Source organism: Chiloscyllium plagiosum, unplaced genomic scaffold (assembly GCF_037043375.1).
Source record: "Chiloscyllium plagiosum isolate Xiang-an unplaced genomic scaffold, Cpla_swu_hap1 HiC_scaffold_22, whole genome shotgun sequence".
Classification (NCBI taxonomy): Eukaryota; Metazoa; Chordata; class Chondrichthyes; order Orectolobiformes; family Hemiscylliidae; genus Chiloscyllium; species Chiloscyllium plagiosum.
Window position 1 is genome coordinate 20,711,296 of NW_028270160.1, and position 14,725 is coordinate 20,726,020.

Sequence of the window (14,725 nt, forward strand, 5' to 3'; positions counted from 1 at the left end):
AGAGTCCACATCCCATCCCTGAAACCATCCTGTTAAGTATGATCTCTGTTTACATTTCATCTACATGGTTATGATGTTACCAGTATATCTTGACCCAGGCAGGATAGCTGATTACAGCAGGAGAGGTATGCTGATCCAGCCTTCTTCATCTGTGGTAACATATAATCCAAAATTGTGCTCCTCATTTGGCATATGTCAAGCATAAGGTCTTCAAAAATATTAATTATAACAATTCTACACATGGAAAGCACTTTAATGTATAATAACAATTTATTTTAACTGCTCATGTGTTCTTAATGTGCAAAAAGCCAAGAAGGTAATTTTCACAGTCAGGACATACTACAAGTGTATCTGGTCATCTTAATTTTTGGTTCTGGTAGCTCATAAGAAATTTTATATCCATAAATTATTTTCATTTAGGGAGACTGCACAAATATCTCTACGACATTAAAAAAATAGTAAGCACAGTTATTTTATGATAACTCTACTCATTCTCATATTGTATCCACTAATTTTTTGTTTAAAATCAAATACACATACAATAATGGAGTGGAACAGTGTTAACAGCTACTAGTTACAAAGGGAACAGGGCAACAATTATATAACTGTGGAATTTGAAACATTTAATTTTGCAGGTTATCAAGCTCACATTTCATATTGAAACATATTCATCATATTCTCGTCATAGGGAAATACTTCATTATGTAATGAAGCAAACCCGCTTAGAAATGCACACACAGTATATAATGAAATTAATCTTCCTGACATCATAATGCTGGGAATTGTGAAATGTGATCATTATTGAAGTGGAATCATCACAAAGGAAATAACTCTATAATGATTTGAGTTAAAGAATTTTACTTTATAGCTTTTGCAGAATTTGACAATATATGACATAAATGACCTGAACATAAACACATTCGGTAACATGGCAAAAAAAGAAAACTACTTTTATGTAGTTGACAGGTTAGCCAGTTGAATTGTTCTAAAAGCTTACTGCAAAAAGAGCAATAAAGAAGTTAAATGAGTACTGATTTTCAACTTTAATGAGCTCTGCAACGCAATGAGAATAATAATGTCAAAGAAAGATTAGATAGAGAAGTATTTATTATTAATCTGTTACCTTTCCAGTAGTTAAGAGCAAAGATATGCAATTATCACCAAATTGCAAAATCCACACATTCCTAACTCCCACTGGCCGCCAAGTAATAAAATATTTAAATAACTAGAATACAGTTGTATAAACAATGCAATGGCAATCACGTTTCTATTTTGTACTGTTATTCTTCATAAAATTGATCAACCAATCATGATCACAACTATGTTTAAGTCTGAGCAATGTTTCAAATCAAATCATGTTGGATTTTGATTTAGGAAGACATGTATAAACTTACACTCAAAATGATCTGCTGCATCAGCTGAATGAGGATACATCATGAAGAGCAGCTTGCAAGATAAAGCAAAACTAAAAAAAGACTAAACCTGTTCAAATTGTCACCTTACGAGAAGGTAACAAGGGATCATTTAACAGTGAAGAGACATTTTGATCAAGACTTGTCTTGCCTATCAAACACCACGCTCATAAATTGAAGTACAGTCATTTCTTCTATAACATGATAGTTGTGTTCCTGTGCAACCCTGCATTACATAAAAATTGCATTATACAAATGACACAAAGTGTTGGCAACCTAATTACGTTATAGCCAACACACATTTTAGTTTATAAGTTTACATTTTAGAAACAGCGTTCCCTGTTCACCAATGATGTTACAGACGATTTGCATTAACAAAAGGCATGTTATAGTGGAACTGACTGTGTCCTTCCGAAAAATCGACCAGCTTCCCTACCAAACTGATTAAACAGTTAAGTACAGAAATTTATACTTGCATTTCTTTTAAATTATTCAATTCAGTGCAAACTTCCTCTGTCTTTTCATTTCTGCAAACAATGAAGAAATTATTTTGCATTAAGATTTGCATTAATTTTAATAAATGATTTTATCATTAACTCATTAAACATTTGCGTATGTACATGTCCAATTTAATTCTTGAAATGCATAGTATGTGACGAATTAGGCAATACAATTGCTGGTCCTCTCTGCTAAAGTGTGTAATTGTTAGTAATTGTTTTTCTCCATCTGTAAGAATCATTGGATATTAATGTCCATGGATTTCAAAAGCCAAGTCAAAATTTTCTTATTAAGTTTAAAAAATTATTAACTGTAAAAAGTCAGAATATTAACAGATCAATAGTGTTAGCTTAAATAGAAGTTTGCTCAAAATATTTATAATTAAAACCCCAAAATTGCACAAATATCTGATAACAGGGCAATTTTGCATTTCGGCAGTAGAAGCTCAAGTTCCCTTTTAGGTTAAGTGAATGATTTGATTTTCAAGGACAGTGCAGTAAAATGGGCACCATCTACTATTTCTACTTCCTGCCAGCTCATCCACATGGTGGTAAGAAGGTGGAATAGATCGATCTCTGCAGCAACCCTTTTAGCCATATTTTATTCTGTGTTATCTCCATTTTAAAGACAACTACCATACACGGTTTCAAGTCAGATTGCCAACCTAATACAAATTATTACACTTCTAGGCATCTTTCATACAACAGATCAGACCTATTGGAACTATATTAAGATTGTGTACACAAAGTTAATTGAAGCTCTTTACAAACAATCAGAGAAAAAGGTTTTTCTTCTACCAATTGTGAGAACATACAATGGAAATACCATTTCAACAGTGAACGGATATCATTTAAAATCATTGTTACCACCCAGGCTCCCATAACAAAAATCTTTTGTACTTCTTTGGAATATAAAAAGAACAAACTCTGCTTAGTCAAAAAACCATATAATGATGTCGGTTATCCACAAAGTGCAAATAGATAAATATGCTAGCTATTCAAATACTTCAGTTTCAAGTAATTGGGGATCCAAAGAAGCATAATCCATAAAGGCAAAAGGCTGTAATGTACTTCCAAACCTATATATCATTCAAACTGGTGTAGTTGGCATGTATTTTTCTAAACTTTTATTTACATATTAAGTAGAGTGCTTCTCAACAAGAAGTAGAGATGTCAACTGTAATGCCCTGTTACAAGTACTTGTAAGAACAGTGCTTTTTAATTTTTTTTAAACAACTGTGGACTGAAATGAGAAAGATTTTATTTTAAAAAGCATTTGAAAGAATGGCTGCAGTTTTGAAGCAACAACAATGACACCCATTGCAAGAATCATAAACAATTGCTTGAACAAACAGTAACTGAAGTTTGAGTTGCAGACAATCTGGAACTGAAGGAGTGTTCAAACGTATCTTTTGCTGGCAATAAGAAGTTGATTGGTCTAACACTAGTGACCAGTCATCTATGACAGAGACCTTTTTTGCCTGCCAGCAAATGTGTGATTGGTTTCTCAGGTAAGTTGGGAACATAGAGATAGAGAGAGAGAGCGAGAATTGTTCACTTCTTTCTCAGATCATAAGTGGTCTGTTCTTTGCAGTCAAAATTCAGTCATAAACCAGAGAAACATAGCTTATGGCAACTGTTGTAGGAACAAAACTATGACTTTTAACTAATAAATCAGAGACATTTTACAAAGAATGAGCCACCTTGTGTTTCTCTCTAAACGGTGGAAGCAAATGGAGAAAGATGACTGAAGCAAAATGCTGGACAGCAGAAGGGTTATCGAGGCATATAGCACAGAAGAGGCCCTTTGGCCATTGAGTCTGCACCGATGTTTCTACATTAAATCCACTTGCAAACTTTGAACACATAGCCTTGAACACTGATATTTTAAGTACTCGTCCACATACGTTTTAAAGGTTATGAGGCTTCCTGCCTCAAACACATTTTCAGATTCCAGATCGACTTTTAGATTCCAATCACTTTTTGGGTGAAAAAATGTTTCCTCAAATCTCCTCTCAACCTCCTGACCACTCATTATTGACCATCCAACTAAGGGGAACAGCTACCTTCTCACCACTTTGTCCATGTCCCTTATGACCTTATACACCTCAAACAGGTCCTCCACCAACCTTCTCTGCTCTAATGAAAACAATCCAAGCCAATGCGGCCTCTCTTCATAACTAAAATGCTCCAACATCCTGGCAACATCCTGGTGAATCCCATCTTCAACCCTCCAGGACAATCACATCTTTCCTAGAGTGTGGTGAGCAGAATGGCATATAGGGCTCCAGCTGTCCCTGAACCAAAGTTATGTACATGTCTCACATAACATCCACACTCTGATAAACACTGTCATGACTGATAATGACAAGTATCTCAATTGTGATCCTATTAACTGTCTGCCACCTTCAGGGATCTGTGGACAAGCATCCTAAGATCCCACTGTTTCTCAGAGTTTCCTCATGTCTTATCATTCATTGAGTGCTAAAGAGTCATAAAGATAATCTCAACAACAGTACCTGGAAACAAAGACTATGGATTGTTTTTCCAATTATTTTTCCCTGTTCCATAATCTATTTTACTTTGACTGTTTGTCTGCCTGCGTGTGTAAGGGGCCGTTTCAAAGGGGATTAAAGTTTCAATTAGTAGTATTCCATGCCGATGGTTTAGAACTGTTTGCCTGTAATCTAATTGTAGTAAACAGTGATTCTTGTTCAGCACAAAAATTTGGTCCATGTATTCTAACAATATAGGTTTGAATGTCAGGTACATTGGGAACTTTGCATACTTTATCGGATCTTTAAACTTGGTTCTGATTCTTGGAATAGTGGGACTCATTCTCTAGCCTAGTGAGGTGCAACAGACTCTTGATTAATTATAGTTTAGAGTGTGGTGCTGGAAAGCACAGCAGGTCAGAAGGCATCCGAGGAGCAGGAAAATCTACATTTCGGGCGAAAGCCCTTCATTAGGAATGAGGCTGGGAGCCTCGGAGGGGAGTGATAAATGGGAGGGGGGTGGGGCTGGAGGAAAGGTGGCTGAGAGTATGATAGGTAGATGGAGGGTGGGGGTAATGGTGAGAGGTTGGTGGGGAGGGTGGAGCAGATAGGTGGGAAGGAAGACGGACAGGTAGGACAGGTCTATTATAATTGACTAATTATAGACAATGCACCTTCGACTTTTTCAGTATATCTTCACAGTTAAGGGAAGTTACACAGAAGGAAAAAGCCATCGGAGAGAAACAAGGGAAATATCAAAATATTCAGGTGTAACAAACCATGTCTTCTGTGTTGAACTAAAATCTTTTAAAATATACTGGTACATACTTTATATCCATAGAATTGGAGATAAGTAACAGGGATATATTACTTGCATCCCTATAGTACTAAGTGTTTACTCCCCAGTTTGGGTTGCCATCAGAGAACAAGAAATAAAGAGCTATAGCCTTACTATTGACATACATTTGTTTTTCATTGTATCAATGCTAATTCCAACACTAACTACCTTGCAATGGGGGTAATGACAGGGGAGATTTTGTCCCTCCCAACAGTTCCTTTAATTTTTACTTAAACATGGGAGCATTGTAATTGTGGAGCATTGCATTTTTTAGAAAGCAAGTTTAAGTAGAAACATTTTATATTCCCAGTCAACATTAATAAAATTCAGAAATGCAGTGTAAACTGTAATACACAAACTTCCAGGTCAAAGATTGTGTGTGTGCACACGCATGTGTGTGTGTGTCTCTGTCTGTATGCATGGGAATGTGTATGGGGATGGGGGTACACAGCCTAGAAATTAAAACCAAGTCTGTCAAGCATTAAATTCTGCAACACTTAACTCTTTAGAGCTTGAAACAGTCTATGCAAATAACAATTGATCTAGTTTCAATTGTAAATGTTGCCAACGGAGAGGGAGAGATTTTCTGCAACCAAAGTTTTTAAAGGGACATTAGCAAAGGCAAGATTTGGGTCACAAGTTAACCATGATCTAATTGAAAGGCACAAAAGGTTTGTGTGGCTAAATGGCCTACTCCTGTGCATATGATAGCAGCAGATCATGAAAACATAGAGTGATGAAATAGGCAGACTGCTGGAAATTTAATGCACAGAAAAGAGAAGTAATGCATTTTGTAAAAATGGTGAGGACCAACATAAGTTTTATAAGCTTAATGGTACAACTTTGAAAGGGGTGCAGGGACAGAGATATTTGGATGTTTATGAAAACAATCTTTGTTGATGGCAGGAGAAGTTAGGTTTTGTTATATCAACCTATTCAGACATGTTTTGATACGGACCAGAGCAGGTGGGTCTTCAGGCTCAGAGATAGGGTCATTAACACTTTGCCACAAGGCTCTATTAATTATCTTTACTCAACCTGTTCAGGCATGTAAGGACAAACCCGAGGCAGTTGAGAGTGGCTGAGAGATAGGGACAATACCAATGTGTTACAAATGTCTGAAAAGGACAAATTATAGAAAGAACCATTGATTCTATAAACAGAAGCATAGAAAGCAATTAAGTTCGGCTCATTACTTATAAATGACTAATTAGACCTCAGTTAGAATTTTGTACCCTATTTTGGACATCACACTTTAGGAAGGATATGAAAGCTTTTGAAAGAGTGCCAATACGAAATAGGAGAATTGTCTTCAAAGACCTGGATTCATAAACCTTGAAATGCCTGCTTCTGCACCCTTTCAAAGTTGCGCCATTAAGCCTGTACTTACTGCCTGTTCTAACTATTTTTACAAAATGTGTTGCTTCTCATTTACCAGCATCAAATTTTACCTATCAGCAATTTGGCTAATAGGAATTTAGGAGAGAGCAATTAGAATGATTTTTCTTAAAGGAAAGAAGATTAAAGGGGAAATTTACAAGAATTGTTCAAGATCTTTGATAGGTTCACTGTATTTATTCAGTTTTAATTGGCAGATAACCGAGTTATTGATTGAAGGTCTTTCGTAAAAAGTATCAGAAGGAGCCAACCCAAACAGTTGCATAAAATGGTCTCCTTTGGTACTTTATTGAGTAGAATCTTACTAAACATTGGCTCAAAGTCAAAGTCAATTTCAGGGAATATCATGGAGGGTTTCATTTGATGAGTTCTAGTATGTTATTTCACACAATTCGCTGCTGCTCTCCTCATTACGTATGCACCACACGTCTATGGCGCTGCTCTCATACTATTGTGCACTCACCAGCATTGGAAGTATTAGCCACTACAGCAACTTTCTGGGATTTCACAATACATGCAGGAAAGGAAAGAGGACACTTCAATGCAAATAAAATCCAATATTCATAAAGGTTTTTTCACCTTATATCATCTATCTGATTGATTGCCATTGTCAAGCTACTGAGGTTACCTGTCCTCAGTCCCATACCATTTTATAAATCCTGTCTGAAGAGTGTAATTCTTTATCTAATGGTCAGGCAAGCATGATACTTTGCAATATTGCAATGTATGAGTATCATATGTTGAAAAGCCTTCAAATACTTGAGAATGCTACTCCTCATTAACAAATAGCAAAAGTGAAGAAAAAACAAACAAAAAATCTGCATTAGTACCTGAGACTATCAAGGCTCACTTGCATTTCAACTAACAAAATATTTACGATCAATGAATGGTCATTTCACACAATTCTGGTCGACTGAAACTGGTTGTCAATTAAGTCCTGTCTAGCTTGTGACACCATGTGCAGTCTGTGAATCATGTATAAATTGGTTGTTAGTGATTGCACCCTCTTTTTAGTTACTTGAAAAGTAATTTGTTGTGCTTTATGTTGCACTTCAGCCCAACACCCCTGATCTTTGACATCCAGTGTGGAAAGGTGTGGGCAAGTCTGAAAATCTTCTCATGGGTCTGCTCCTGGGCCTGGCCAAATTGGCTATAAACAGGTCCAGGAAGTGAGCTGTGGAGAGGATAATATCTGCCAACTCTCTGACCCTTTTCCACAGCTATCATCAAGCATGGGTGTCCTTGGAGAGGGTGCACATGGCATCTGGCAATACTGTAGATTCCTTTAGAAAGAAATGAGCATCATAGAGAGTACAGTGCTCTATCTCCCCTTCAAACCTCATTCTGATTTAGCCCCTTCCCATTTTCCCTCATCTTTGATGATTTGCATTGCCCTTAACAGACTTTGCATGTAAAATATATTCAATTAGTAACACAGGTGATGGTTAATAGAAGGAAAAGGTACCACAGTGATTTGTTGATGAGGTAAAAAAGCCATTTCAGTTTTGTGTGATAACACTTATGGGTATTTAAAAAAAGCAGATGCAGAGATGGGTAATGGATTCATTTGCTGCTCAACGTCAAACAATGTTCCTTTCCAGTCAGACTTCCTAAATGATTACAACTCCCCTGAAAGTTTGGGTCATGGCCATTTGATAGAAGAACATGCAGTGCGTTTGCCACAGAAACTGCTGCCACATGGTGTCAGTGTGCAATTTACGTAGCATTGTGCTGTATAGCAACTTGTCCACCCTTTTAACTTATCACAACTGATTCTGTGAATGTGCTAAAAGGCAAAGAAAGACAAAGTACTGTAAGTCTGTAAGTTCTGAATGAGGGCACCTACTCCAATGCATGAGATGAGTGCCTGTCCCCATGCATAACGCAGCTTGGATCACCATTAGAATGAAAGCTCCAAAATGTAGTAGTAAAGTGGTGAACTGTATTACAAGTGAGTTGGAGATGTACAACGATGATGTGATGAGGATAGTGTTTGTCCAATGCCAACAGTGGGTTGGAGGTGCAGGCAGTCATTGATGTTGAGAAATTTAGACAGGATGCTGGCCCAGAGAAACAAGCAGCAACTTGAGCTGTCAGGTACGGGCTGTGACATTCATGTCAGGAAATGTTGTCTTCTAGTTTCTCTCTGCTGCGTGGAGGAATAGTGAATTGGATGTAAACAGGCAAGAATAGGAAATAATGAAATGTAAATTTATGAAAAAAAATACACCCTTTGCCACTCACTAGCAAGAGTCTTGTCTAGCCATTCAAACTTTGGGTGAAAAATTGGACTATTTTTCCTCAATGTCAAGAATCTCCTTTAGCCAATCTCGCCATATATTCCCAACTGACTCATCATTGCATACGTCACTCATGCATTGGGAATATATTACCCAATGATTTTAAGCTTTCCTGACTCACCCAAATAACTCCTTCATTCATAATTTTACATCCATCATTGGCTTAGGAATTACCTCTTTACTAATGTTTCCACAATGTTACTTTCCTTTGTATATCCTCTTGGTCCTTTGGGGATTAATTGAAATATTTCCAAATCTGCTGATGCAAACCCACAAAGTTCAATGTCAAGTTGTGAAAAAGATTCAAGGAGGGTTCAAGAGGACTTGAACAGCCCCAGTGAATGGATAGATCATGGTAAATGGAATATAATGTAAATAAACCTGAAGTTATTAACTTTGCAGAAAAAAAACATAATATTTCTTACAATGACAGCTTGGGAAATGAGCGTGCAAAAGGAACTGGTGTCCTTAGCCATGAGTAATTAAAAGATAATTTGCAGGTACAGCAAGTAATTAGAAAGAAAAACAGTATACTGGCATTTATCTTTTGGAAATTGGAGTGCAAAACTTGTTGCAGTTGTTTCGAACCTTGGGTGAGATCTCACCTAGAGTATTGTACACATTTTTGATTTCCTTATCTAAGCAAGGATATACTTGCCGCAGAGGGAGTCCAACAGCGGTTCACCAGATTAATCCCTCGGATGGCAGTATTGTTTTACAAGGACAGATTAGACAATACAGACTTTCTTTAGTCAGAGTTTAGAACAATGAGAAATGACCTTATTGAAATTTAGAAAATTATTACAGGATGTGACAGGGTGGATGTGAATAGGATGTTTCCCCGAGCTGGTGATGCTGGGATCAGGGGAGTTAAATCTCACAATACAGAAAAGGCATTGAAGATGAGATGAGAAAGAATTTCTTCACTGAATGGTTGGTGAATCTTTGGTACTCGCTACTCCAAAGGTCTGTGGAAGTTCAATCAATAAACAGGTTTCAGATAGAAACTGATACTGGAACTGGTGTCATTAAGGGAAATAGAGATAGTAGTACAAGAAAGTGGTATACAGGAAATGATCAACCATGATCTAGAATATTGGGACTGGCTCGATGGGCTAAATGGCTTACTCCTGTTCCTTTGTTTCTCCCATAATGAAGCAGCTTTTGTTAGCTGCAGCACTTGGATAACATTTAAACATAGGCTAATTAATGTGAGGTAGCTTTCACATCACAGAGATGCCAGCGAGCCCATCAGAAACAAAAGCCCATCCATCCATCTTCTCTTGACCTTGAATGATAACCACTGTTGATTTGCCCATCAACATAATCTTGGACATCTCTATTAACCAGATGCTGAATTGGGCCAGCAAGATTAAGCATAGCTAGAAGAACAGAGCAGAGACTGGGTACTTCACCAAGTACAGGTCACTTTGCTTAAGTTCTAACATGTTATTCAATCCACCCTTTCCATAATTAGTGCAATACAGTTGCAAAAAAGGGCATTTTTAAAGTGTTGATACATCATTTATTAAAATATAACATTTAAAGAAAACAAAATCATCAATTTTCATGAAATTTACATGTTGATCCACATTTTTCACATGAACAATTTCATCTTATTATGTGTTGTTAATAAAAGATTCACAACTGAGATTTAAATAGTATTCATCAGGTATATCATCAGAACCATGACTGTGAAAATATAATTGAGGCATTTAGAAATGTAGACATTTCAAGTGACAAGATAATATAGCTCAATATTCGGATTCCAAAACCTGTCAGAATTTAAAAGACTTGCTGTCAGAAGTTTGAATTGGAGATTAACTTTATTTAACACTTGCTTTGATCCTTTACCTTGTAAATAACCCTTTAAAATTCATTTGGGCACTTGGCCAACCTGCAAGCAGTTTGGGTGCCCCCACCTCAAAAGATCACAAGCTCAAAAACATTTCAGTTTCAACTGATACTTGAGCATTCCTGCCCTCATTTGGCAGGTTTTACTAGTTCTTGAAAGATCTAGCCCACAAAACACTAAACAGCAACTCACAGATGCAGAAAAACTTGTGGGACAACTTCATCCTACAGGAGCTAAGCTCCTGTTAAATTATTAAGAAGCCAATAAATAAGATCTGTCTTATCCCCCAAATGAAAGGAGGAAAAAAACATGTTAATCAGAGAGCCTACACCTCATATTACTTACACAAAAAAGTCTAAATGTTCTTCAGTTGGCCAAAAAAAGGAGTGAGGGGCCAGTTTCTCTTTCATTCTTAGGGAGTATATTTCGGTTATGTCACGACAGACATGGCCCAGTTTTCTAGGATTTCCAGCCTCCTTTGACAGGCAGAAAATAAGTGCAACACACTGGATGCACCCCAGTGACTGAGACAGTCACCCAGGGTATTCAAATTAACAAACATGCCCAGCTCAACAGGATAGACACAGGAGCTGGTGAATTAATATCAATAGCTGATGCTAACATTAAGGCTCGGAGAAAGAATTATACACATATTAGCATTATAGCAGCCAAGCAATGAAACAGCTTGCAGCAACAGGACACTGGTGAAATAAAAAACAAATCAAGTAAATGTATTAATGAAGAACAGCCAATAAGATCATTGTGCCAGACATGACATTTTTTTGTATGTCTTATATGTTTTGTCACCTGGAGTTTTTAATTGAGTTTTTCTGAAAGAGAATGTATATGCTCTTGAGTTGTATCATTAAATCTTTCCAGTTCTCCAACTCGCTCTCCTCGCTTAACCTCCTTAGAACTTTCTTCTTTGATCAAACCTTTAGTCACACCTTCTTCTTACTATCTGATTATGCTCATCCTGTGAAGCCCTTTGGGAGGTTTCCTTATATTAAAAAGGACCTATATCAATAAAAGTTGCATTAAATAGGGTGGACACTCCCTGAAGCAATCCTATTAACTAGTCAGTTTTTTGAAACACTCCCTCCAGACAGAACAATTCCCTTGAAACAGTTCATTTTTGTTGAAGAGTATCAACATTTCTAACTTTTTTATTTCCTGTTCAGTAATACCAGTAGACAATAGACAATAGACAATAGATGCAGGAGTAGGCCATTCAGCCCTTTGAGCCTGCACAACCATTCAACATGATCATGGCTGATCATTCCTAATCAGTATCCTGTTCCTGCCTTATCTCCATAACCCTTGATTCCACTTTTCCTTGAGAGCTCTATCCAACTCTTTCTTAAATGAATCAAGAGACTGGGCCTCCAATGTCCTCTGGGGCAGAACATTCCACACACCCACCACTCTCTGGGTGAAGAAGTTTCTCCTCATCTCTGTCCTAAATGGTCTACCCCGTATTTTTAAGCTGTGTCTTCTGGTTCAGCACTCACCCATCAGCGGAAACATGTTTCCTGCTGCCAGAGTGTCCAATCCTTTCATAATCTTATACGTCTCAATCAGATCCCCTCTCAGTCTTCTAAACTCAAGGGTATACAAGCCCAGTCGCTTCAGTCTTTCAGCGTAAGGTAATCCCGCCATTCCAGGAATTGACCTCGTGAACCTACGCTGCACTCCCTCAATAGCCAGAATGTCTTTCCTCAGATTTGGAGACCAGAACTGCACGCAGTACTCCAGGTGTGGTCTCACCAGGGCCCTGTACAGCTGCAGAAGCACCTCTTTGCTTCTATACTCAATTCCTCTTATTATGAAGGCCAGCATGCTATTAACCTTCTTCACTACCTGCTGTACCTGCATGCTTGCCTTCATTGACTGGTGTACAAGAACACCCAGATCTCTCTGTACTGCCCCTTTACCTAAATTGATTCCATTGAGGTAGTAATCTGCCTTCCTGTTCTTGCCACCAAAGTGGATAACCATACATTTATCCACATTAAACTGCATCTGCCATCTCACCTAACTTGTCCAGGTCACCCTGTAATCTCCTAACATCCTCATCACATTTCACCCTGCCACCCAGCTTTGTATCATCAGCAAATTTGCTAATGTTATTGCTGATACCATCTTCTATATCATTAACATATATTGTAAAAAGCTGCGGTCCCAGCACGGATCCCTGCGGTACCCCACTGGTCACTGCCTGCCATTCCGAAATGGAGCCGTTTATCACTACTCTTTGTTTCCTATCAGCCAACCAATTTTCAATCCAGTAACGTTCTAACATCATAGAAATGTATACAATATATTTCTCTGAAACATGGTCCGAGATTCATTGGAATCCATTTGCACACTCCGAAACAATGGCTCCACCCTTGCTTAGAAATAACAACCTGATGAACTGACACATCAACAAAAACATTCACAAAAATTTAATCAAATCATGCAAGCATTAACATCTAGGGCCACAAAACTAAAATGACCTTTCTTTCAAATTTAATCAGACAATCAAACTTTTAACAGTGTTACTAGTGAGTCCAAACAAAGTTCAAGTACTGAATAACCAAAACACATCACATGAAAATCTTTTTTGCAAGGGTTCTTCGAGAGATTAGAGGGTTACTTTTTCATGTCTACCTCTTGTCTCTCAATGGTCCTATTTAATTTTCACTAACTCCTTTTAAATGCTGCCATCGTGTAGTAATGTTATCTCCTGAACTTGAGTTGAATTTTGATAGGATTTTCATCTTTAGAAAAGTATGGCACAATTGCCAAATATGGTACGTAGTATAAATTAAAACTTTTAACTTGGAATGCATAAATAAGACATTTTTCTTTATTTGTTATAAATAAATCTCTTAAAATTCCAGACACACATATTCCTCTTCCCAATCACCTGCCTCCCACTCCCTCAGCAGACGTGGTATCCACAACTGCTGCTCCACCCACACAGTAACATTCTGCGGTGGGCTAAGTATTTCTTAATCTTAACAGACTCCTTAAATATTTGATCATGCACAACTTAAATATACCAAAAAGCAAAATATGAATTTTAAAAAATAATTTTATTTACTAAATATGATTTTTGTTTTTAAAAATCTCAAGATTGTAAGTTACATCCCAAAGCAAACATGAGAAAAGCAGATTTGCTGCTGACATAAAACATGCTGTGGAACACAACTCGTGCTGAAGGACTTGAATGTAAGCTGATTATAGCCAAGTTCTCCATATTCAATGCAAAATCTTCACGTTCACAAATGTTTATGTCCCAAGAGTAAGAGATAAATCTCTTTTTGGCCAGCTGCAATTTCAGGTCAACCTCAATGTGCAATCAACTTGCTCAAGTGGACAGAATGAGGGCTTCCATGAGCCAGCTCAAATTTTGAAATCCCCCTCTTGCCCAGAACCAATTAGAATACCTGCTCCAATCACAAATTTCCTACTTCCTGTCCTTGTCGCTCCTCCTCCAATCATAGATTCACATTCCTCAGGAGCAGCAAGCGTGGGAGAGAAAGAACCAGTGATAGTAGAAGCACAAGCAGGACAGAATTTCCAATTGGAGAAAATCTGTCTGCTGTCCCAATGTATTTTGACTTCTCACAAATCAACATAATGTCCTTTCGCATCTTCAATTTACAAATCAACCCGATAAGACAATGAAGTGAAGCACTCTTCCACAGTGGCACAATCATTCTAATGTGGTGTCTGGAAACAGATCATGTCCATTAATTGGCATGATCATAAAAAAAAGTGGACATCCAATCTTCAACATGTCAGAGAGCTGGGCAATGAGTTTAACTAAAAAAAAGGTAAACACGAATGAAAAGTAAAGGGAATTTAAGATTTGTTCAGAAATGAATTGACATACCACAAATCATCAAATAATACATGTTGCAGAGCGAATTATGTTCATCT

General features: G+C 37.4%; 1 protein-coding gene across 4 annotated transcripts in view; it reads right to left on the bottom strand.

Annotated features, from left to right (window-relative positions):
- LOC122561234 (uncharacterized) overlaps positions 1-14,725 on the bottom strand; it is a 297,608-nt gene that overhangs the window by 255,802 nt on the left and 27,081 nt on the right. For all 4 annotated transcript variants that reach the window (XM_087998832.1, XM_087998834.1, XM_087998833.1 and 1 more), the window contains one exon: positions 1,889-1,939. In XM_087998832.1, the coding sequence (XP_087854958.1) occupies positions 1,889-1,939 (51 nt within the window). The remainder of the gene's footprint in view (positions 1-1,888; positions 1,940-14,725) is intronic.